The 25368-nt window shown below is 49.5% G+C and overlaps 2 protein-coding genes across 6 annotated transcripts; one reads left to right on the plus strand and one right to left on the minus strand.

Moving 5' to 3' along the window:
* Nucleotides 1–19077, plus strand: KCTD13 (potassium channel tetramerization domain containing 13). 5 transcript variants are annotated; one of them, XM_017978853.4, is made up of 7 exons: nucleotides 1–438; nucleotides 2484–2653; nucleotides 5121–5183; nucleotides 13415–13504; nucleotides 13595–13647; nucleotides 14597–14792; nucleotides 18309–19077. In XM_017978853.4, the coding sequence occupies exons 1-7, from the start codon at nucleotides 195–197 to the stop codon at nucleotides 18543–18545; spliced, it is 1053 nt and encodes a 350-aa protein (XP_017834342.1). In that variant the 5' UTR covers nucleotides 1–194; the 3' UTR covers nucleotides 18546–19077. The 5 variants fall into 5 exon arrangements, with proteins under 5 accessions (XP_017834342.1, XP_017834343.1, XP_002756093.1 ...); XM_017978854.4 differs by lacking the exon at nucleotides 18309–19077 and adding an exon at nucleotides 17681–17830; XM_002756047.6 differs by lacking the exon at nucleotides 5121–5183.
* ASPHD1 (aspartate beta-hydroxylase domain containing 1) lies at nucleotides 19012–24614 on the minus strand. The gene is given in 4 exon segments (XM_002807413.6): nucleotides 19012–19602; nucleotides 20401–20514; nucleotides 23526–24429; nucleotides 24431–24614. Coding segments are annotated over 4 exon segments (1173 nt in total). The 5' UTR covers nucleotides 24476–24614; the 3' UTR covers nucleotides 19012–19492.
* Between the last annotated feature and the right edge of the window lie 754 nt (nucleotides 24615–25368).

Below are 25368 nucleotides of genomic sequence, written 5' to 3' on the forward strand. Positions count from 1 at the left end.
GCAGCTGCCCGGCGCCGGCTTCCGGGTGGTGCGAGCGCGATGGGGCGGCGGGCAGGTGTCGCCTAGTAGCAGCGGCGAGTGGGCGTGTATGCCGAGCGGTCTGGCCCGAGGGCTGGGGGCGGCCGAGGGTCTTCGGGAGGAGGCCAAAGGGCGCGGAGAGAGCCTGGGATCGCCGTCCGCCGCTGCCACCCGGTATGTCGGCGGAGGCCTCGGGCCCGGCGGCGGCCGCGGCCCCGTCCCTAGAAACCCCTAAGCTCTCGGGTCTAGAGCCTGGCTCCGCCGCCTACGGTCTCAAGCCGCTGACCCCGAACAGCAAGTACGTGAAACTGAACGTGGGCGGCTCGCTGCACTACACCACGCTGCGCACCCTCACGGGACAGGACACCATGCTCAAGGCCATGTTCAGCGGCCGTGTGGAGGTGCTGACCGACGCCGGAGGTACGAGCGGCTTCCCCACCGTGCCTCCATCCCCAGACCCCCAACTCGCGTTCCCCACAGTCTCTCACCACCGGGGCTCTTCATGCCCCTTCTCTCTGCTCACTACTGTCCGGTCAACTCATTCTCAGCTCCCTCCAGCGCCCACATCTCATCTCCTCCCCTTTCTCATTCATAATTTCCCTTCTTCCCCAGTCCTTTACCCCCAGCAATAACCAACATTTACGGAACCCCTAATTCTGCCAGGCGCTGTGGTAAGTGATTGAACGTGTCACTTCATAATCCTCATGACAGCTCTCCCACCCTTCACCCCTCAGCTAAAGACTTGGGTACTAGCCCTGCTGCCTGCAATTCTACTCCTGGCAGCCTTCTCAGTTTCTTCCAACTGCCCAGCCTTTTGCTTCCCTCTCTGCCTCAGAACTGCTCAGCCAGCCTAGAGAAGTGGGAGATCTTGTCTGCCTCTGTGTTCCCCGACACAGGTCCCTGTACACTCCAGGAATCCACCTGTAGACACACATTACAAAAGGAGGATGCTTTAGGTTTGCTAGGAACACCAGAGTGGAGGGGTGGACAGGTGTCATTGGCAGGTGAACCTTACCTTCTTGGAGTGTCGCATTCAAGTTTGGAGCCTACATGCCCAAAGTTTTGGAGTTTGGAACTGGGAGATTCTTAAGGGAGGAGTTAACAAGGACTATGAGAATAGGAGGATAAAAATTTGGGAGGCGGACATCTGCCTTCAAGTATCAAAGGTGAAGAATTTGACTGGGCTCGGTGGCTCACACCTGTAATCCCAGCACTTTGGGAGGCCAATGTGGGTGGATCACCTGAGGTCAGGAGTTTGAGACCAGCCTGACCAATATGGTGAAACCCGTCTCTACTAAAAATACAAAAATTAGCCGGATGTGGTGGCAGGCACCTGTAGTCCAAGCTACTGAGGAATCTGAGACAGGAGAATCGCTTGAATCTGGGAGGCAGAGATTGTGGGTGAGCCGAGATTTTGCCACTGCACTCCAGCCTGGGCAACTTAGTGTAATTCCATCAAAAAAAAAAAGTGACGAATTCATTTGTCCAATTAGTGTTTGTAAAATATCAGTTAGTGCTGGAGATACATAGGTAAATGAACGTGACAAAATTATGGCAAGTCCCCTTTTTTAAGGAGGTGGGAGATGAGATCAATAAGCAGGTAAAAATGCATAATATGCAGGTAGTAAGTTCTTTCTTTTTTTCTGATAAGTTCTATGAAGAATATAAAAGTTAAAATGGTAGTGAATTGGAGGGAGGTCGACATTTTAAATAGGATGGTCAGAATTAACATGGGGGTTAGAGGTTTATTGATAAGGTAATTCTGCAAGACCGTTCGTGTTAAGAGCTTCTGACTGTAGATCAGATATGGAAGAATTAATTCTCCGGCTGGATGTGTAACTTATGGGAGAACTCACTAGAGATATTTTAAAGAGATTTTTTGGCTGTGGCACAGATTAGTATTCAGTCTTTTTTGTGACTTTGGAATCCTTTTTTTTTTTTTGAGTCAGTGTTCCCTAATGTTGCCCAGGCTGGAGTGCAACGGCGCCATCTCGGCTCACTGCAACCTCCGCCTCCCAGGCTCAAGCTATTCTCCTGCCTCAGTCTCCCAGATAGTTGGGATTACAGGCATACGCTACCATGCCTGGCTAATTTTGTATTTTTAGTAGAGATGAGGTTTTTCCCTCTTGGTCAGGCTGGTCTCGAACTCCTGACCTCACAGCTTAAAAAAATGTGAGGTGATACACCCTCCTCAGCCTCCCAAAGTGCTGGGATTACAGGCGTCAGTTACCACGCCTAGCTGGAATCCGTTTTTTCTTATAATTTAGGCCAGGTGTGGTGACTCACACGTATAATACAAGTACTTTGGGAGGCTGAGATGGGAGGATCACTTGAGCCTAAGAGTTCGAGACCAGCCTGGGCAACATAATGAGACTCCATCTCTACAAAAAAATTTTTCTTTAATTTAATAGCTCCAGGTCCCCCAGCAAAGCCGTCTTTCCTTCTGCCTTTCCCCACCCTACTAGGTTGGGTGCTGATTGACCGGAGTGGCCGTCACTTTGGTACGATCCTCAACTACCTGCGGGACGGGTCTGTGCCACTGCCAGAGAGTACCAGAGAACTGGGAGAGCTGCTGGGCGAAGCACGCTACTACCTGGTTCAGGGCCTGATTGACGACTGCCAGCTGGCACTGCAGGTGAGGGCCTTCCGAGTCCCGGTGCCTATGTTCCTGAGAGAGCTGCCCAAGCAGGTATTAGGACAGAAGAAAGGAGATATGGGGTATGGCCTAGAGAGCCTGCCTCTGATTGGCCATAACCCCAGAGAATTTGGGATGCTATCTTCTGCATTCCTGCTGCCTCAGGCAGCACCCCCATCCCAACATCATGCCAGGACCATTGCAATGGTTAAATAGCTGCTCTCTGCTTCCCACTGTTCCTATGCAGCCAGTCCAGCTGTTACACTCGAACCTGAGTAATTATCCTTAACCGCAACTCCCATCTATTCTCTCTCTTGCTCAGAAATCCAAAATAGCTCTCTCATGTCACCTGGGAAAAACATCTAAATTTAAATTGAAATATAATAACCTCTGCGATCTGGTCCTATCCTGGGAGGCATCGTTCTCCCATGGCTTCCAACCCCCAGGGGCTTTCTAATTTTTTTTTTTAATCGGTTAAATTCTTTATTCTAATGAAATCTCACAGAAGCAGGGCCACTCCCAGTAAAACAGGATTGGGGATTCTAGAGACCCCACCTGCTGGGCTCCACTTCCGTGGACCCCTTAGGGTTCTGAAGATCAGAGCTTGGAAAGTGAAGCCAGGACATAGGAGTTCTGTGTCACCTGTCACAGCTGACTCATTGACCTTCAGTGAGTCCATTCCTACCTCTGGCATTCTGTCATGTTCCAAAAGATAGTGAAGGGAGAGAAATAAGTACGAAGTAATGAGTTTTACATAAAGCCTGTTAATACTGTTTTATTTTTACAATGTTAAAAATGACCTTTCTTTTATGATACAATAGTAAGAAGAGATTATAAAAGTTTCTTTTTCTTTTTTTTTTTTTTGAGACAGAGTCTTGCTCTGTCCCCCAGGCTGGAATGCAATGGCATGGTCTCGGCTCACTGCAACCCCTGCCTCCCAGGTTCAAGAGATTTTCTTGCCTTAGCCTCCCGAGTAGCTGGGATTACAGGTGCCCACCACTATGCCCAGCTGATTTTTGTATTGTTAGTAGAGTTGGGTTTCACCATGTTGGGCAGGCTGGTCTTGAACTCCTGACCTTGTGATACACCCGCCTCAGCTTCCCAAAATGCTGGGATTACAGGCATGTGCTACCACACCTGGCTGATCATAAAAGTTTCTTTTCGAATGCCCTTTGTAGATTAAAAAGTGGCCTGTCTGAACAACTTTCTGTTGTCTCAGGGAATACTTACTGGTTCTTGAAACCCAAAGGTATAGAACTCCTCTGGACAATATCCGTGTTTTCAAACTTTTTGTTGCGTCCCATCGGGGGAAAAATGCATTTTAATACTCATATATAACTGAAATAACAGTTCTGTAAAAAGATACTTTTAATGAAATGTACTCTGATAATCTTCTTTCTTTTTATGCTGTTTGGGACCCGTTACTTATTTCATGACCCATTAATAAATTACCACTTGCATTTGAGAAACACTGATTGAACTAGATCTTAGAAGTACATTCCTGCTCTGTATTTCTTTTTCTTTTTCTTTTCTTTTTTGAAACAAAGTCTCTCTGTTTCCCAGGCTGGAGTGCAATGGCTTGATTTTGGGTCACTGCAACCTCTGCCTCCCAGGTTCAAGCAATTCTCCTGCCTCAGCCTCCCATGTAGCTGGGATTACAGGCACCCACCACCACACTTTGCTACTTTTTTGTATTTTTAGTAGAGACAGGGTTTCACCATGTCGGCCAGACTGATCTTGAACTTCTGACTTCATGTGATCTACCTGCCTTAGCCTCCCAAAGTGGTGGGATTACAGGTGTGAGCCACCGCGTGAGGCCTGTAGTTTTAAATTTACTAATTTTATCATGTATCTGCAGTGTGTCAAGAGAGATTCTGCTATCTGCTTGTGTATATATCTTGTACCCTTGTTTGACATAAAAAGAAACACGAGGGAGCTTGGGTGATACATCCAAGGTCAAAGAGCTTGGAAGCCGCAGAGCTCAGATTTGACCCCAGGTTACCTGGCTATCTGACCATCAACCTCCCAAGAGCAATGCTTTTCTGTACTCCTGCTCTCTCCTTTCCAAGCTCCCTCCCCACCCCACACAGCTTGGCACACGCCTCAGTGTGGCATTTCATCATCATTATTGGTCTTTGCAAACCTTTTCTCTTTCATTTTATTTCTTCCCCTTCATTCCCAATCCCCTGCCTACTTTTCTTTTCCCCAGGGGCACCCATCCAATTCTAATGTTTTGTTACATATGCTGGAAAAGCTAAAGCATTGTTCTGCATATGTGTGTATTTGAAATGTCCATAAATGGCATTGAAGCTGTGAATCAGTTTCTGTTGCATTGTGTTTTTTTAATTCAGCACTTTTTTCAAGATCTATTCATGCTGCTCCAAGTACATCTAGTTCTTTGCCTCTAACAGCTGCAGAGGAATCTATGGTGTTCGTTCACCATATTTTGTTCATATATTCCCTTGAGGTTGGAGACCTAGATTGCCTCCCAGTTCCTGGCCCTACAAACCGTGTCACCATGAGCATCCTGGTACGTGCTCCCTTCTGGCTCTGTGCCAGAGTCTCCTGTGATTGTAGCTGGGGGTAGAATTGCTGGATAACAGGACACCTGCAAACTGGGTTTTAGTAAATATCACCAAATTGCTCTCCTGAATGGTTATAGCACTTTATCCTCATAATGAGCAGTGCATAAGAGATCCCATTTCTGCATGTCCTCATCAAAACGAGGCATCATCCAGCTTTCTAATTTTGCCAATCCAATGAGTGTAGAGTGATCTCATTTTCATTTGCATGCCTCCAATTACTAATGAGGTTCATCATCTTTTCATATACTCACTAGCATTTTTTTGTTTCCTTTTCTGTGAATTGCTTATTCAGTTACCTATCAACATAACAAATTAACCTCTAAGCCTGTAAAATGGGACTGTCTACCCTCCTCAGCAAATTTCAAAAAATACTCTAATTATTTGCTGTTGTTTTGTTTTTCTTTTTCTTTTTTTGAGATGGAGTCTTGCTCTTTTGTCCAGGGTGGAGTGCAGTGGTGCAATCTCAGCTCACTGCAACCGCTGCCTCTGGGGTTCAAGTGATTTTCCTACCTCAGCCTCTTGAGTAGCTCAGGCTACAGGCGCACATCACAATGCCCGGCTAATTATTTTGTAATTTTTGGTAGAGATGGGGTTTCACCATGTTGGCCAGACTGGTCTTGAACTCCTGACCTCAAGTGATCTGCCTGCCTTGGCCTCCCAAAGTGCTGGGATTCAGGTGTGAGCCATTGTGCCCAGCTTTGCTGGTTTTTGAGATTCAGATGAGGAACACCAGTTGAAAAAGTCTGTTCTAGATAAAAATATCTAATCAGTGTAGATATTGCCAATATTTTCTCTTAGAATGTTACCTGCTTATGGCATCTAGCATTGGATGGAAATCCTTGATTTTTTAAAGCTAAAAATAATCATTTATTATTTTGAAGTGGTATTTATTAACTGTAGAAATTTCAGAAACATAAGTAATCTAAAAAATAAAAGCACCAAATATCCTTTCAGGTCTTTTCCTGTGTGTGAGTTTATGTGTGCATGTATGTGGTTTGCTTGCCAAAATAGAACCATGTTGTATGAAATGTTTTATAATCTGCTTTTTTGTTGTTGTTAATAATTGCCATTTTTACATGTCAATAAATATTTAATGTCCAGTCCAGGGCATACTCCAGTTTCTCCAGTTGTTCCAGAAATGTGTTTTTATACCTGGTTCATCAAACCAGGGACCAGTCTAGATCTTCACGCTGCGTCTGGTTATCTGCAAGTTGACAATGGAGAGCATGACTTACAATCTCAAGTAATAATGTTAAAGAGATGATAAGAGTTAGAGGTATTCTGTGGCACAAATGTAATTACTGGTTCAGGTAAGGATTATCAATTGGTACGTCATTGATAGGTAACTGCCTTAATACAGTGGCCAAATAATACCATATGCATTACTTTACTATAATCCAAGGGTCCCTTTTCCTCATGATGCTGGCTTGTTAAAGAGACTGCCAGTTGTCCTGCACAGTGACCTCTTTCCAAATTGGCCTGGTTGTTTACTCCCTGTATCAGTTGGTCTGTTACCCAGCCCTACCCTTAATTTCCTATAAACCAGACTGTAGATTTAAAATGACTGATATTGGCTGGGCACAGTGGTTCACACCGGTAATCCCAGCATTTTGGGAGGCCGAGGTGGGTGGATCTCTTGAAGTCAGGAGTTTGAGACCAGCCTGGGCAACATGGTGAAACTCCATCTCTATTAAAAATACAAAAATTTGCTGGGAGTGGTGGTGGGCACCTGTAATCCCAGTTACTCAAGAGGCTGAGGCAAGAGAATCACTTGAACCTGGGAGGCAGAGGTTGCAGTGAGCCAAGATTGCACCATTGCACTCCAGCCTGGGCAACAGAGCAAGACTTCTTCTCAAAATAAATAAAATAATAAAATCAAATTACTGATATTAAACGTTTTGGTTAGAATACATTTTAGGTAATGTTATGTATGTATTTCACATTAGGTCACATCGAGTAACCCGTAATATTGTTAATATGATTCGTCATTAATGACGTTCATAATTGGCCCCTGGATACAGGCCCCTCTATTATTGTTACATTTCCTTGTTGCCAACTATGAAGTAATGCATATGGTATTATTTGCCCACTGAATTAAGGCGGTTACCTATCAATGGCACATCAATTGATAATCCTTACCTGAACCAGTAATTATATTTGTGCCATAGAATACCTATTACTCTTATCATTTCTTCAACGTTATTACATGAGATTATTTGTAAAGTCATGCTTTCCATTGTCAACTTGAAAAATTTTTGATTTTGATGTAGTCCAATTCCTCACCATTTTTTGCCTAATGGCATATCCTTATGGCCTTGTTTAAAATTTTTTTCTGATTCTCCATTTCTTGTTAGCTTTACAGTTTTATTTTATTTTTTGAGGCAGAGTCTTGATCTGTCACCCAGGCTAGAGTGCAGTGGCACCATCTTGGCTCACTGCAGCCTCCACCTCCCAAGTTCAAACGATTTTCATGTCTCAGCCTCCCAGTAGCTGCGATTACAGGCGTGCATCACCACACCCAGCTGATTTTTTTTTTATTTTTCTGAGACAGAGTCTCATTCTATTGCCCAGGCTGGAGAGCAATGGCATGATCTTGGCTCACTGCAACCTCCGCCTCCCGTGTTTAAGTGATTCTTTGCCTCAGCCTCCTGAGTAGCTGGGATTACAGGCGCACACCACCACACCCGGCTAATTTTTGTATTTTAGTAGAGACAGGGTTTTACCATGTTGTCCAGGCTGGTCTCAAACTCCTGACTTCTGACCTTGTGGTCTGCCTGCCTTGCACTCCCAAAGTGCTGGGATTACAGTGAGCCACTGCACCTGGCCATTTTTTGCATTTTTTTGTAGAGACTGTTTTGCCATGTTGTTCAGGTGGGTCTCAAATTCCTGAGCTCAAGCGAGCCATCTACCTCGGCCTCCCAAAATGCTGGGATTACAGGCATGAGCCACCATGCCTGGCCTATAGTTTTTAATATGGGTTTTTTTTCATATATGGGTATTTTAATCTAAATGGAGCTCACTTTTGTAAATATGAATTGTGAAGGGATTTAGCTCATTTTTGTCTTCCGTAGGGTGAGCTAGTTTTCCCGGTGCCAGCTATTTCAGTCTGGTAGCTAGCACCCATGAGAGCCACCAGGGGTTCTTGCCTCCCGGTTTCCAGGCTCTTGTTTAGACCCCTCCCACACTGAATAGGCTGACCTATTCACTTCCTCACCGAGGAGATCCGTGTGTATGACCAATAGGACATTGCAGAAATGACAGCATGAGACTTTGAAGCTAGGTCATAAAAGATATCACAGCTTCTGCCTCTCTTTGGGGTCACTCGCTCTGGGAAGTACTATGTGAGGACACTCAGGCAGCCCTAGGTAGAGGTCCACTTGGTGAGGAACTGAAGCCCCTGCCAACAGCCAGCACAGACTCCCCATCATACTGGTAACCTGTCTCAGAAGCAGAGCTTCTAGGCCCAGGCAGACCTTCTGATGACTGCAGCCTTGGCCAAAATCCAGACTTCAGCTTCATGACAGACTGGGCCAGGGCTGCCCAGCTCAGCCCATCCCAAATTCCTGACCCACAGAAACTATGTGAGATAATAAATGTTTATTTTTGTTTATTTTTTAAAAATAGAGACAGATTCTTGCTATGTTGGCCAGGCTGGTCTCGAACTCCTGACTTTAAGCAGTCCTCCTGCCTTGGCCTCCCAAAATGCTGAGATTATAGGCATGAGCCACCACACCTGGACTATTGTTTTAAGCTGCTAAGTTTATAGTAATTTGTTACCCAGCAACAGAGAACAGACTTCAGTTTCTGGAATGGGGGTCTGCCATAACAGAAACCTCAAATGTAGAAGTAACTTTACAACTGAGAAGTGGGAAGAAGCTGGAAGGTCTTTGAGGAGAGTGTTACTAACAAAGCTTAAGGACAGAGTATTTTCAGGGCACAGTGGCTCACGCTTGTAATCGCATTACTTTCGGTGGCTGAGGTGGGAGGATTACTTGAGCTCAGGAGTTTGAGACCAGCCTGGGCAATATAGTGAGACTTGGTCTCTAAAAAAAATTTTTTTTTTAAAGTTTAAGAGTGGCCGGGCGTGGTGGCTCATGCCTGTAATCCCAGCACTTTGGGAGGCCGAGGCGGGTGGATCACAAGGTCAAGAGATTGAGACCATCCTGGTCAACATGGTGAAACACTGTCTCTACTAAAAATACAAAAAAAATTAGTTGGGCACAGTGGCGTATGCCTGCAATCCCAGCTACTCAGGAGACTGAGGCAGGAGAATTGCCTGAACCCAGGAGGCGGAGGTTGCGGTGAGCCAAGATTGCGCCATTGCACTCCAGCCTGGGTAACAAGAGCGAAACTCTGTCTCAAAAAAAAAAAGTTTAAGAGTCTGTTAATAAGAGTCCAATGACCTTTAAGGAGGCTGCAATGAAGGCTTAAAGAACAGTTAGGAAAATACTATTGGAAACTGAGCAAGGAGATCCTTGTGTAGTGGCAGAAAGTTTAGCAACACTGTCTCCTGCAATAATGTGGAGGGTAGGAAATACATCTAATGAATGGAAGCTAAGGAGCTTCCCAGACAGAATGTTGAAGGTGCCACCTGTCTTCTTGTCACTATTAGTAAAATTGAAGAGGAGAGGGTAAGTTAAAGAAAAAACCATTTGAATGAAAAGGAGCCTGAAGTTGATGGGTGTGAAAATTCCCAGCCTTTCCAGATAACAAGTGATGTTAAATTAACAAATGTTAACAAATGGCTTCCAAGGCATTATATACAGGAAAATGTGGTCTAAAGGTGAAGCTGAGGATGTGATGAAAATCCTTTGTTAAGACCTCTGAAATACCAGGAAGATGCTTCAGAGGGACCTTCCAGTCAAATCAAATAATAATAGTGCTTCTGAGAGCCTTAAAGGTGTTGTGTCTAAGCATCTCAGCATAAGCCCAAAGTAGAGAAGGGCTTACCGTGCAGATTTTTTTTTTTTTGAAACAGCTCACTGCAACCTCTGCTTCCCAGGTTCAAGCAATTTTGCTGCCTCAGCCTCCCGAGTAGCTGGGATTACAGGCGCCCGGCACCGTGCCTGACTAATTTTTGTATTTTTAGTAGAGACAGGGTTTTACCATGTTGGTCAGGCTAGTCTCGAACTCTCGACCTCAGGTGATTCACCCGCCTCGGCCTCCCAAAGTGCTGGGATTACAAGGGTGAGCCACCACACCTGACCACTTGCAGAGATTTTTAGGTGTGGCTTTTTCTAATGTAGTGAACCCTAAGACATGCAACATACCCAATAAGTTATGAAGAGAATTATATTGGCAGAAACACTGCCAGCTTGGAATAAAAAGGACAGAGCCAGTGCAAAAGGACAAGAGGTATTTGCACCCCCAAACTTCTATAGGAAGCAGGCAGATGAAACTGTGGAGCTGCAAACATCTTTCATGGAAGAGGTGGAATGACTCAGGCAGAGCCATGGAGAATCATTCCTGAACAGGAGGAGGCATCAAAGAGTTTCCAGCATTTCTCCAACTGGATTATAGAATTTATACAGATTTATATGTGCCTCCTGTCCCTTGCCCCATTTTTTTTTTTTTTGAGACAGTCTTGATATGTTGCCCAGGCTGGTCTAGAACTCTTGGGCTCAAGTGATCATCCCACATTGGCCTCCCGAGTAGCTGGGATGACAGGCACATGCTACCATGTCTAGCTTCCCCTGCTTTTGAGCAAGATTGTCCTATCTTACTCATTATCCTGTGCCTGCCTCTTCTACTGCACACTGGGTGTGTGGAGGAGTTAACCTTTCTCTTTAGTTCACAGGTCTGCAGATAGGAAATGCACTTAAGTCCGGGCGCCGTGGCTCATGCCTGTAATCCCAGCACTTTGGGAGGCCAAGGCGGGTGGATTACCTGAGGTCAGGAGTTCGAGACCAGCCCGACCAACATGGTGAAACCCTGTCTCTACTAAAAATACGAAAATTAGCTGGGTATGGTGGTGCTTGCCCGTAATCCCAGCTACTCGGGAGGCTGAAACAGGAGAATTGCTTGAACTTGGGAGGTGGAGGTTGCAGTGACCCGAGATGGTACCACTGCACTCCAGCCTGGGAGACAGAGCAAGACTCCATCCCCCCAAAAAAGAAATGCATTTAAGGAGCTGTAGTTAAGGAACTGCTCACTAGAGCCACATCCCCATCTTGACATGATTGAGATGACGAGATTCTGTATTTTGAGCTGATGCTGTAATGGGATGATGGAGGATCCTGGGAGCGGGTGAATGTATTTGGCATGTGGGAGGGAGGAAATCACTGAGGGCCAGCGGTGGCCTGTGGAGTGAGTAACCAAGGCATCCTGATGGTTCTTAACTCCTGGGGCTCATTCCCATGTGTCATCTCCTTCCACACTGGATACAGCCGACAGACCTAGGTGGTAAAAGATAATGAGGGTCCAGGCACCGTGGCTCACCTGTAATTCCAGCACTTTGGGAGGCCAAGACAGGCAGATCACCTGAGGTCGGCAGTTTGAGACCAGCCTGGTCGACATGGTGAAACCCTGTCTCTATTAAAAATACAAAAGTTAGCTGGGCGTAATGGCACATAATCTGTAATCCCAGCTACTTGGGTGGTTGAGGCAGGCGAATCGCTTGAACCTGGGAGGCGGAGGTTGTAGTAAGCTGAGATCACACCACTGCACTCCAGCCTGGGCAACACAGCAAGACTCCATCTTAAAAAAAGAAAAAATAGAGAATGAGGCTTCTACCTTGCCCTTTCTGGAATTACTTGCTCTGGAGAAGCCAGCTGCCATGCTGTGAGGAGCTCAAGCAACCCTGTGGAGAGATCCACATAGCAGAGATTCGCTGTTTCCTGCCAGCAGCTAGCGCGAACTTGCCAGCCACACGAACAGCTTTCTCAGAATGCTTCCTCTAGGGGCAGTCATGCTCGCAGATGCCTACAGCACCACTGACATCTTGGCCACAGTCTTACGAGAGACCCTGTGCCAGAGCCACCCAGCTGAGCCACTGCTGAGTTTCTGACCCTCGGAAACAGAAGTAACAAATAAATATTTTAAGCTGCTAAATTGGGGGCAGTTTGTTAGATGGTGATAGATAACAAATTGGTACTCCATAATTTACCTTGCTCATTTGTGGTGTCTTTTTAAAAATCCTAGTCCTCATATACACAGCGGTCTGTTTCTGAGCGCTCTGTTGTGTTTCTCGGGTGTTTTTGTTTCTGTTTCGGAACTGACACTGTTCTCACTGTTGCGGCTTTGCAGCCTATCTTAATATCTAGCAGGGTCGGCCTTTCCTCTGCTCTTCTTTTTAAAAGCTGACGTAAGTGTGGGAGGATGGCTTGAGCCCAGGAGGTCAAGGCTGCTGTGAGCTGTGATCACGTCACTGCACCCAGCCCGGGTGACAGCAAGACCCTCTCAAAAAAAAAAAAAAAAAATTGACCTAAGTAATTGTAGACTTTTATTCTTCTGTGTCAATTTTAGAGAGTCTTATGAGGTTCTTAAAAAAAAATCTGGAATTTGCATTAGAATTGCACATTGAATTTTCAAGGTTGGGAGAAGTGAGAGAGATTTTGGCATGTAGATTCTAGAAGACAGAAGAGAAAAAAGCCCATGCATTTGCTTCTGATTTCTTTCTCCAACCTCACCCCACTCAATGAGGTTCATTCACTCAACAAATACGTTCATTCATCCAACAAACACTCACAGAGCATCAGCTGTTTACTAGGTAATTACCGATAGGTGGAAGAGACAGATCATAAGCAAATATATAAACATGTTAGAAAAAGTCAAGCACTAAGTGCTGTGTAGAAAATGAACTGATAAAAGGCAGATGTAGAGGAGGGTGTTTTAGCCAGGGGACCTGGGGAGGGCTGGCCTGAGGAGGCACTGTGTGAGCTGCGATCTGAATGGCATGACGGACCTGTCACTCTCACAGCTGAGCAAAGCATCCCTGGCAGGGGCACAGCCAGTGGCCGTGGTGGGCACGAGCTGGATGTGTGAAGCAGTATAGTGTCTGTGGGACCAAAACCCAGCAAACAAAGGGAGAGTGGCAGAGAGGTCAGCGGAGCCGAGGCCACAGAGCCCTGCAGACCACTGAGGAGTCCAGTTGTTCCCAAGCAGCTTTTGAAGGCTTTTAAATGGGGAGTACGTGGCCTTTGGTCATGCTGTTAACCACCTTCCGCTTCTTCCCCAGCAAAAAAGGGAGACGCTGTCCCCGCTGTGCCTCATCCCCACGGTGACATCTCCCCGGGAGGAGCAGCAGCTCCTGGCCAGCACCTCCAAGGTGAGGCCCCTGAGCCCTGTAGGGTGGAGGCTCACTGGGGTCCTCTCCCTGCAGTCTCACCCCTTTCCTCCATCCTCTCTCCCCCACCAGCCCGTGGTGAAGCTCCTGCACAACCGCAGTAACAACAAGTACTCCTACACCAGGTGACCGTGGGGGTGCGGGGTACTGGGCGGGACCCTGGGATGCAGCACAGCCCTGCTTCTACCCAAGGCAAGGGCCCTGGCCACACGGGGGCCTACAAGAACATCTGCCTGCCTGCTCGCAGATTCAGCTCCGCCTCTTACCCCTGGCACCCTGGGCAGGTCCTTTCCACTTCTCGGTTTCAGCTCAGTCATCAGTAACCTGGGGTTTGGGTGAGCACAAAGTGATAATGGTGAGCCTGTCCCAAGTGCTCTCTCTCTAGGAACTGGCAGAGTCCTCCCCGTTGAGGTCAGGACTGTTGTGAGCTCCATTTTACAGATGAGAAGGTTGAGGCACCAAGAGGTGAAGTAACTTGCCTAGTGTCACCTAGTTTAAAAGGTGTGGGTGCCAGCTGGGTGCAGTTGCTCATGTCTGTAATCTCAGCACTTTGGGAGGCTGAGGCGGGCGGATCATGAGGTCAGGAGTTCAGGACCAGCGTGGCCAATATGGTGAAACCCTATTTGTACTAAAAATATAAAAATTAGCCGGGTGTGGTGGTGCGTGCCTGTAGTCCCAGCTACTTGGGAGGCTGAGGCAGGAGAATTGCTTGAACCTGGGAGGCAGAGGTTGTGGTGAGCCGAGATCATGCCACTGCACTCCAGCCTGGGCAACTGAACAAGCCTCCATCTCAAAAAAAAAAAAAAAAAAAGGTGGGGGCACCAGGACCCCCAGGGAGGTGGCCTGGCTCTAGGGCCCCCACGGAAGCCACTGCTGTGCTGGGATTTGCTCAGCACATGTGGCTTCCCTTCCGAGGCCCACTTAGCCTGGCCCTGGGGGTGGAGGAGGCTTCCTGTTGGGCACCAAAATCCTGGGCAGGAGCAGAGGGCTGGGGATGCATCCAGGCCCTGATCCTGGGGGTACAGAGGGAGGGGTGCCAGCTGCGCTGAGTCCTCCTGGTCCCCTGGTCCTCAGCACTTCAGATGACAACCTACTTAAGAACATCGAGCTGTTCGACAAGCTGGCCCTGCGCTTCCACGGGCGGCTGCTCTTCCTTAAGGATGTCCTGGGGGACGAGATCTGCTGCTGGTCTTTCTACGGGCAGGGCCGCAAAATCGCCGAGGTGTGCTGCACCTCCATTGTCTATGCTACGGAGAAGAAGCAGACCAAGGTCAGAGGGGTTTCAGAGCCTGCACGAGGGGTTGGGGGTGGGCAGGACCAGGATCCTGGACAAAAGCAGGAGGCAGGAACCAGATCCTGGGGTCTGGGTGTGCAACATCAGGCAAGCCACCTTATCCCTGTGGGTCCCTGTTTCTTGGTGAAGTCGGGGTCATGGGTTAGAGCACGGTGCTTAGCCTAGGCCTGTTGGATGGGTTTCAAGGCTGTCTGCAACTCCTGAATTAGTGTGCAGGTTATGGGGGTGTATGCATTTTTCTGTATAGGAGGTCTATAGTTGTCATTAGAAACTTAGAAGGGGCCAGGCATAGTGGCTCATACCTGTAATTTCAGGACTCTGCCAAGGCATGAGGATCACTTATGCCCGGTAGTTCAAGACCAGCCTGGGCAACATAGTGCGACCTGATCTCTGTAACAAGTCAAAAAATTTAGCCAGTTGTGGTGGCCTGATGGTGTGATAGCATGCACGGGTAATCCCAGCCACTCAGGAGGCTAAGGCAGGAGGATTGCTTGAGCCCGAGATTTTTTTTTTTTGAGACAGAGTCTCTCTCTGTCTCCCAGGCTGGAGTGCAGTGGTGCGATCTCAGCTCACTGTAACCTCCTCCGCCTCCCAGATTCAAGCGATTTTTCTGCCTCAACCTCCCAAGTAGCTGGGACTATAGGCACTCACCTCCACGCGTGGCTGATTTTGTATTTTTAGTAGAGACAGGGTTTCACCATATTGGACAGGCTAGTATTGAACTCCTGACCTCAAATGATTGCCCACCTCAGCCTTCCAAAGTACTGGGATTACAGGTGTGAGACACTGCACCCAGCCTAGCCCAGGAATTTGAGGCAGCAGGGAGCTATGATCATGTCACTGCATTCCATCCTAGGAGACAGAGTGAGGCCCTGACTCTAAAAAACAAAAGAAATTCAGAAAGATCCACTGCCAAAAATAGATTCTTAAAGCCCCAGGACCAGATGTCTCTTAGAACAGCCTCTGAGTTTGTAGATCCTGAGTTATTAACGTGGCAATCATCAGCAGATATTCCCCAAGCCCCTGCTCTGTGCTATGTACTGCACCAGGCTGGAAATCAAGGTGAATGAAGTGCTGAGCAAAGTACAAACTCTTCCTCATGTGGTCTCTTCCAAGCTTACTGTGAGCCGTGTGCCTCAGGTACACCACAGTCACCGCAAGCCTCTAAGCACCCAGTGCTGTCTCACCCCTCTTACCTCTGCACACACTGTTGCCTGTTCTTAGAATTCTTTCCTTCTATCTGCCTGATGAACTTGTACTTAATGTTAACACTCAAGCTAAGCATCACTTTGTGTGGGTCACCTTCATTCATGAACTTTCAACCCCACAACCCCAAAGTTGGTCACACTCCCTTCATAGCTAAAGACAGTGTTTATTATCATGTGTGGGTGGAGGGGATGGGGTTACCTCAGCAGTGGGGTGTTAGTTTCTTGTGGGCAGTGCCATGTTTTTTTCTTTCCTTTCTCCCTGGAATTAGCCAGGCCCTTGTCACACAGTGGAGGCTAGGAAATATTTATTGAATAAATGAATGAATCAGTGACCCAGCTTCCAAGAAACATCCTCTGTAATTGGGAAAATAGGAAGATAAACCAATAATTAGAGTGCATGGCTCACGCCTGTAATCCCAACACTTTGGGAGGCTGAGGCAGGGGACCACTTGAGGCCAGGAGTTTGAGGCCAGCCTGGGCAACACAGCAAAGCCCCCATCTCTACAAAAAATAAAATACAAAATATTGGTTGGGCATAGTGGCCTACCCAGGTACTCAGGAGGCTGAGGTGGGAGGATCACTTGAGCCCAGGAGGTTGAGGCTGCAAGGATCCATATCACACCACTGCACCCCAGCCTACTAAACAAGAGTGAGATCCTGTCTCAGAAACAAACGAACAAAAAGTTTGCTAAGAGTTGTGTTAGATGCTTCCAAGGCCACACAAGGGAATGCCCCGGTCACCTCTTCAACTTCATCCCTTTCCACTCTCTTTCATCTCTGCCTTAATTGCATTGATCTTCCGGTAATATATTCCAATAAGACGTTGGGTACACTCCTGACCACAGCTCTCACGCTGGCTCTGGCCCTTCCCAGGCTGCCCTTTCTAGCTGTCCGCCTAGTCCCCACCCCCACTCCTTTGGTCAAATGTCACCTTCTCAGTGAGGCCTTCCCTGGAGTCCCTTTTAAAAGTTCTAACACTCCTGGCTCTGGCCATCACATCTTCTTTTCCTGCTCTGTCTCTCTCTCTGTCTCTCTCTTTCTCTCTGTCTCTGTCTCTCTGTCTCTGTCTCTCTCTATCTCTCTGTCTCTGTCTCTCTCTCTCTCCCCATTCCCTGCCTTTTTTTTTTTAAATAGATGAGATCTTGCTACATTGCCCTTGCTGGCTTTGAACTCCTGGGCTCTAACAATCCTCCTGCCTTAGCCTCCCAAAGTGCTGGGATTGCAGTCAGGAGATACCATACCCGGCTTATATCTTTTCCTAAACATCATCATCTGACTTTGTTTATATTTTATTTATTTATTTATCGAGATGGGGTCTCACTCTGTCACCCAGGTCAGAGTGCAGTGGTGCAGTCTCTGCTTACCGCAATCTCTGCCTCCCATGCCCAAGTGATCCTCCCAGCTCGGCCTCCCAAGTAGCTGGGAACACAGCTAGTTAATTTTTTGTATTTTTGGTAGAGATGGGGTTTCCCCACGTTGCCCAGGCTGGATTCAAACTCCTGACCTCAAGCTATCCCTCCTGAAGTGCTGGGATTACAGGCATGAGCCACCATGACCAGCTAGTTTATATTTTCTGAAGTGTATGACTGAGTCCTCCCACCAGAATGTAAATTCCTGAGGACAGGACCCTTGTTTTGTTTACTGATGTTTTTGCAGTGCCTAAAACAATACCTGGTAGCAGCTGGGCGCGGTGGCTCAAGCCTGTAATCCCAGCACTTTGGGAGGCCGAGGCGGGTGGATCACGAGGTCAACAGATCAAGACCATCTTGGTGAACATGGTGAAACCCCGTCTCTAATAAAATTACAAAAAATTAGCTGGGCATGGTGGTGTGTGCCTGTAGTCCCAGCTGCTCGGGAGGCTGAGGCAGGAGAATTGCCTGAACCCAGGAGGCGGAGATTGCGGTGAGCCGAGATCGTGCCATTGCACTCCAGCCTGGGTAACGAGCAAAACTCCGTCTCAAAAAAAAAAACAAAAAAACGAAAAAAACGATACCTGGTGCAGTGCACTTGCTCAGTATTTGTCAAATGCAAGCATATACCAATAGTCTAGGCAGGGCAGGAGATGAAGGAGAGAAAACAAATTCAGCCTGCCTGACATCAGAGCTGAGCCTTGAAGTATGACTTTGCTGAGTAAAGGAGTGGGAGAGTGGCAGAGAGGCCAGGCCAGGCCCAAGGGCCTGATCGCAGGGCTAGGAGGTGCATCTGTGCAGGAGCCCTGGGCAGGGGGATGGCCCTATGTGACTGCACCAGAGGGAAGGAGCTGGGGCTGGCTGGCCTTTTGCAGGTGGAATTTCCAGAGGCCCGGATCTTTGAGGAGACCTTGAACATCCTGATCTACGAGACTCCCCGGGGCCCAGACCCAGCCCTCCTGGAGGCCACAGGGGGAGCAGCTGGAGCTGGTGGGGCCGGCCGCGGGGAGGATGAAGAGAACCGAGAGCACCGTGTCCGCAGGATCCATGTCCGGCGCCACATCACCCATGATGAGCGCCCTCATGGCCAACAAATTGTCTTCAAGGATTGACCTCTGACCCTCCCCCTGCCTTCCTCCTGCCTTGGGACCCAGTCTCCCTCTCTTTCCCTCCCCTTCCCAGACCTTTGCCCCGGCTCTGCTGGTCAAGTCGTGGGTCCTTCTCTGTCCCTTCATTGCATGGCACAGCTCACTTTGGCCCTTCTCCATCCATCTTGACCCCATTGCTAACAACATGGTACATTCCGGCCCCCACTGCTCAGAGCCTTCCAAAGCCAACACTTGTCCCCATCCTGTGTCCTTCCCTCTCCAGCTGGTTGAGAGGGATTTAGAATTCCCTTTCTCTTTTCTCAGTGCATCTTCCATGCCAAAGTGTCGGGCCTGCCCTTCCTAACACCACCGCAGTCTGAGCCGCCTCCTGCGTTGTGCAGGGTAGTCTGCCCCGCCCTCCCCACCATCCTCCCTACCTCCTTAACTTTCTACTAGACTGGCCTGGGACTGCCCAGCTCAGCGTTCTCAGTCTGTTTCATATTATTTATTATTTTAATTTTCTATTAAATTATTGGAATAAAGTTGAGTTGAGGAACTGGTGCTGGCTCCTGGAGAGAGGGACAGGGAGATTCCTATATCAAGAGATATCTAGCCAACCATGGTGGCTCACACCTTAATCCCAGCTACTCAGGAGGTTGAGGCAGAAGTATCACTTGAGCCCAGGAGTTCAAGACCAGCCTAGGCAACATAGCAAGATCCTGACTCTCCCAAAAAAAAAAAAAAAGAAAGAGAGGTACTAGTTTGGTTGTACTAGGAGGACATGAGGCCTTGCTCCAGCCTCTCCCTGGGAAGGAAGTAGTCAGGAGTTAGGAGAGGATTCAGAATTTATATTTCAGTGCTCACTAGCCAGTGCCCACCCTCCACCCCACCCATCCCCCAGCAGTATGGACTGGCTACCATGAAGCCGTTCCTGAGCACAGCGTCTCAGAGTGTGAAGGGAGCACCTTCCTTCAGGGGTCTGGTGCGAAGACAAAGTCCAGGGCCTGGCGCTCGGCCCCTGCCACGTTGGGGTGCCAGAGGTCCACGATGAAGACCACTCGAGGCCCATCTTCGGGGGAGCCTAGGGCACATGGGACAGGAACAGCAGAGCCATTGACATTAGGTACTTCCACACCAGAGCACTCACCAAAGACCAGAAAAGCAAACAGTAAATAAGTTGCAGGCCCTGTTCTAACCCTTTATATGTATCGAATCTTTTTTTTCTTTTCTTTTTTTTGAGACAGAGTTTCGCTCTTGTTACCCAGGCTGGAGTGCAATGGCGCGATCTCGGCTCACCGAACCTCTGCCTCCTGGGTTCAGGCAATCCTCCTGCCTCAGCCTCCTGAGTAGCTGGGATTACAGGCACGCGCCACCATGCCCAGCTAATTTTTATATTTTTAGTAGAGATGGGGTTTCACCATGGCCAGGCTGGTCTCGAACTCCTGACCTCAGGTGATCTGCCCGCCTCAGCCTCCCAAAGTGCTGGGATTATAGGCGTGAGCTACCTCGCCCAGCTGATAGGTAATCGTCAAAACAAACTATGTTGTATTACCATAATTAACCCCATTTTATACAAACCAGAGGCATAAGGAGGTTAAGTCACTTGCCCAAGTAAAAGAGGTAGAACAGGAACCCAGAGTCTTGTACTGGTAACCGCTTTTCTGTGCACCTAACATTACTTAATCCTTGCAGTCACTTGATAAAGAAGGTGGGGGCCCTTGGGGATTGGAGAAGTTATGTGACTTGTTCAAGGTCATGCAGCCGGAAGATGGTGGTGGTAGGACAGGAAGTCCACGGGGCCTGATTCTGCAGCCCTCTAGTCTACGCTTCGTTGCTCCTGAGACCCTCACCGCCCCCTGTAGAATGGGCACACTGTTACCATTGTGAGCCACTGTGTGCAGAAAAGAGTCGTCCACCAGTAGACAGTGCCCCTCAGCCCAGCACTGGGGCTCACCGCCAACCACCAGCTCACAGCCAGGAGGGATCTTCAGGCCTGTAAGAAGAGACCCGGGCATCCAGCACTCACACCTCCAACCCAGGGGCCCGTCCTGGCCAGTCAGCAGCTCTAAGGACCTTAAATGCCAGGTTTTGTGGTCGTCCCTCCTTTCTTTCTGGAAGGTGGCCACAATAGAATTACAATACAGTCCTTCAGGAGGAAGTGCTAGGCGATTGGGGAAACACTGCTGTGGGTAGTGTGACCCCATCTGGTTTTTTTTTTTTTTTTGAGACAGATTCTCACTCTGTCACCCAGGCTGGAGTGTGGTGGTGTGATCTCAGTTCGCTGCAACTTCTGCCTCCCAAATTCAAGTGATTCTTGTGCCTCAGCCTCCTGAGTAAGTGCTGGGATTACAGGTGTGCGCCACAATGCAGGGCTAATTTTTTTTTTTTTTTTTGAGATGGAGTCTCGCTCTGCCGCCAGGTTGGAGTGCAGTGGCATAATCTCGGCTCAATGCAACCTCTGCCTCGGGTTCAAGCAATTCTCCTGCTTCAGCCTCCAGAGTAGCTGGGATTACAGGTGCGCACCACCATGTCTGGCTAATTTTTGTATTTTCAATAGAGACATGGGGTTTCGCCATGTTGGCAAGGCTGGTCTCAAACCCTTGAGCTCAAGTGATCTGCCCACCTCAGCCTCCCAGAATGCTGGAATTACAGGTGTCAGCCACTGCAGCTGGCCAGACCCATCATTTTATTTATTTTATTTTTATACAGACAGCACTGGTCTTGAACTCCTGGCCTCAAGCAGTCCTCCTGCTTTGGCCTCCCAAAGTGCTGGTATTTGAGAGATGAGCTGTGGCGCCTGGCTGCAACCCCTCATTTTAGAGAAAAGAGAAGGCTTCCTGAAGGAAATGGTATTTCCTCCTGGGCTTTCTGACAGTTTGACTCAAGAGCTTACTGTGTGATAGGCTCTGTCTCCCCACAAGGTATAAGATTAAAGACAATCCTGGCCCAAGGACCACATGGCTGAGTGTGGTGAGGAAAGTGAGCAGCCAACTCAAATGATGGGGCAACAGGAAGGCATCCCAGAGGAAGTGTGGCACTTGAACATTTGAATCCTGACGACTGAATAGGAGTTTGTCAGGAGGTGGTAAGGGGGAAGGGGATTCTAGGTTGAAAAGAACAGCATGTGTGGCATCTGCCAGGATTAGCCAGAAGGCTTTTATGATTTAGAGCACAGAGAGGGGAAGAGAGAAAGGATCTGGAACTGGCCCTGAGGTCAGTGTGCCCTGAAGTGTAGGACACATCCAGCTGGCAGCGCAGGGGATTATTTGGGGCAAAACAAGGTCATGGCATCGAATAACAGAAAATTATTTCCTTTTCCATTTTCTTCCAATCTTTAAGGCATCAAAAAATGCCACCAAGTACAGGTGCAGTGGCTCACACCTGTAACCTCAGCACTTTGGGAGCCCAAGGCAGGAGCATCACTTGAGCCCAGGAGTTTGGGTCCAGCCTGTCTTTACACAAATTTTTTAAAAATTAGCTGAGCATGGTTGTGGGTACCTGTGGTCCCAGCTACTCACTAGGCTGAGGCAAGAGGATCACTTGTACCCAGGAGGTCAAGGCTGTAGTGAGCCAGGTCTGTGCCACTGCACACTCCAGCCTGGGTGACAGAGTGAGACCCTGTCTCAAAAAAAAAAAAAAAAAAAAAAATCTCAGTTTGGTGCTACTATAACTTTGACATCCCACTAACATTGCTCCCTTTTAAAATATGAAGTGTAGGCTTAAGACTTAGAGAGACTAGAGCACTTGACTAGAACATTCTAGACTGTTTAAAGCTTTTTTTTTTTTAAGGCAGAGTCTCGCTCTGTTACCCAGGCTGGAGTGCAGTGGCAAGATCTTGGCTCACTGCAACCTCCGCCTCCCGGTTTCAAGTGATTCTCTGCTTCAGCCTCCTGAGTAGCTGGGATTACAGGCATATACCACCATACCCGGCTCATTTTTGTATTTTTAGTAGAGATGGGGTTTCACCATCTTGACCAGGCTGGTCTTGAACTCCCGACCTTATGATCCACCTACCTCAGCCTCCCAAAGTGCTAGGATTACAGGAATGAGCCACCATACCCAGCTTTTTTTTTTTTTTTTTTTTTTTTTTTGAGACAGTTTCACTCTTGTTGCCCAGGCGGGAGTGCAATGGCCCGATCTCAGCTCACTGAAACCTCTGCCTCCCGGGTTCAGGCAATTCTCCTGCCTCAGCCTCCCAAGTAGCTGGGATTGCAGGCATGCACCACTACGCCTGGCTATTTATTTATTTATTTTAATAGAGACGGGGTTTCTCCATGTTGGTCAGGCTGTTCTCAAACTCCCCACCTCAGATGATCCACCAGCCTCAGCCTCCCAAAGTGCTGGGATTACAGGCATGAGCCACCTCGCTGGGCCTGTCCAGGCTTTTTATGAGTACTTCTATTCAGGGCAAGTAATACTGATGATAGTTCTATAAAGATTTCTTTTAGGCCAGGTGCAGTGGCTCACACCTTTGTAATCCCAGCACTGTGAGAAGCCAAGGCAGGTGCATCATGAGGTCAGGAGTTCGAGATCAGCTTCACCGACATGGTGAAACCCCATCTCTACGAAAAACAAAATTAACTGAGAGCGGTGGCACACGCCTGTAATCCCAGCTACTCAGGAGGCTGAGGCAGGAGAATCGCTTAAACCCGGGACGCTGAGGTTGCAGTGAGCCAAGATGGCGCACTACACTCCAGCATGGGCGACAGAGCAAGACTGTTTCAAAAAAAAAAAAAAAAAAAAATTATTTCAAATAAATAAGTAAAACAAAACGTCAGGGGATAGCCAAGGTGAAGAAATGTGTAGGACAGGTGGCAAGGACCACGGCAAAGCTTATGAAGATGGTGCGCAGATAACAGACGCTCAGGAAATGCTGCTGTGGGCGGCAACGGGGAGCCATGAAGAAGAGTGAGAACCAGAGAGCAGACAGCTCTGTGCGGAGAGGAGGGTCTGGGGGGAAAATCATGGAGGAAAGGAGGTGGTCAGTAGGTGGCAGCTACTTACCCAGATGGCATCTGACCCGGGCATTGGTGGGCCCGCAGCGGCCCTCGAGCCGGGCCCCAGGCAGGAGGACAGAAAAGCCGGCATTGCCGAAGGTGTTGGCACTCATAAAGCTTCGAAGTCCCCTCAGTACCCGATAGGCCCCCGGGCACCGGCGGCAGTTGCTGGGTTGGCACCGGCCTGCTTGGTACAGCAGGAGCTGGTAGCACCCAGGGGCCAGAGGTGGGGACCAGCCCCGAGGCGGAGGGGTAGTCCCTGAGAAGTCCCAGCTCACAGCCCCGAAGTCCCGCAAAATGGCAGGAAAGCTGCTCTCCAGGAGCTCCACGTCGTGCCGCTGGGCGTCCCGCGGCACAAAGGGGGCTGAAGGCAGGTCTGGTAGGAAAAGCAGGCCTGGGCGCTGAATGCCTAGGACCCCTGGCCCTCCCCCAGGACCTGGGCCACCCTGAGCTGCCCGCCTCACTCTACCCATCCCAGCCCAGGAGTAGCGTCGGGCATAGGCACGAAGCCGCCGGCTCACTAGGCCTTCTGTCCTAGGTCCTTCCCCGGGCTCCCCAGGACCCCTTGGGCTTGGCCCACCAGCCTCCGAGCATCCCACAGGCCCACCACGAACACTCCCAGCCCGGCTCCCAGCCCCCAGGGCCTGCATGTCTTGCGAACCCAAGCGGTAGCAGTACCAGAGGAACAGAGAAGTGAGGGCCCCAAGGAGCAAAGTGAGGGCCGAGGAGGCCAGAGGCAGTGGCCACGGGAGCATTGTCAGGGAGGCCCTGGCCAAGAGGCCTGGAGCGTCCTCTGGACCCCAGTTCCTCTGTCCTCCCAGGTCCCCACCTGTCCCTTCCATGGCTGTCCCCTGGCTCCCTGCTAGGCTGTTTCCCTTCCACATTCCACTCTGGGCTCTCTCCTTCCGCGGTTCTTTCTCCTCTCTCCACGCTGAAGCTCCTTCTCCCCTCCTTCATGCACCTCCTAACCCTCCTCTCCCTTTATCTCCTCTCTTCTCTCTCCTTCTACCTTTTCCTCCTCTCCCCCTGTCACCTCCTCTCCCTCTTCTTTCTCCTTTCAGCAGCCTCCTCTCTCTCCCTCTGCTTCTATCTCCCCCCTCAGTCTCCCCCTTTCCTTCTCCCCCCACCCACCCCCGCTTTTCGCTCGCTCTCTCCCTCCGCGCTTCCTCCTAGCTCCGCTGGGCAGCAGTTCCTACCCCTCCTGGACCTGCAGCCCCGAAAACCCGCAGCCTGTCGTCCTCCGTGGCAGCTTCTTCCTCTCCTGCCTCCCTGCTTCTTTCTCTCCTGCTCTCTCCTTGCCCTCGCTCCTTACTCGCCCCGACCCTGCGGTCCTGCCTGGCTCTCGCTCCCTCTCTCCTACTCGCTCCTTCCTTGGCTCCCACTCACCCTGACGTCACTCCTTCCCGGAGCCCTCTCAGCTCAGCCACCCCCGACCCCTCCCAGTGGCGCTGCAAGTCAGCCGGGGGCCGGGGGAGGGGCAGAGTCGTCTCAGGTTGTGTCTCCCGCCCCCCCCAGCCCGGAAAGGGCGCCACGTGGGGCGCAGGGGCCAAGGTGCCAGCCTCCAGCCGCCCCGCAGTGCGAAAGAAGGGGCGGGGTATGAGGGGGCGGGGCCTGTGGGCGGGGCAAGCTTGGGCTGACAGCCGGGCAAGCGCCCGGGACTGCGGGCAAGGACGCCAAGGCCAGTCCGTCGGGGGGCCGGTCCCTCGGTCGGTCGGCCTGTGACTCCTGCTGGCCCTGGGCCAGTCCGGGAGCCCGCGAGCCCGCCGGACACCGAAAGCGGCCTCAGCCAATCGTGGGCGGCGCCGGGCAGCACCCGCCCAGCTGGGCGAGGGGAGCTGTCCGCGCGCCGC

Source organism: Callithrix jacchus, chromosome 12, assembly GCF_049354715.1.
Source record: "Callithrix jacchus isolate 240 chromosome 12, calJac240_pri, whole genome shotgun sequence".
Classification (NCBI taxonomy): Eukaryota; Metazoa; Chordata; class Mammalia; order Primates; family Cebidae; genus Callithrix; species Callithrix jacchus.

Excerpts from the sequence above, each read along its gene's own strand:
- KCTD13 (XM_017978853.4), top strand. The coding sequence starts at position 195 with ATGTCGGCGGAGGCCTCGGGCCCGGCGGCGGCCGCGGCCCCGTCCCTA. Across the intron at positions 13,505-13,594 it reads TCCTGGCCAGCACCTCCAAG|CCCGTGGTGAAGCTCCTGCA; the intron begins GTGAGGCCCCTG and ends CTCCCCCACCAG. Across the intron at positions 13,648-14,596 it reads AACAAGTACTCCTACACCAG|CACTTCAGATGACAACCTAC; the intron begins GTGACCGTGGGG and ends CCTGGTCCTCAG.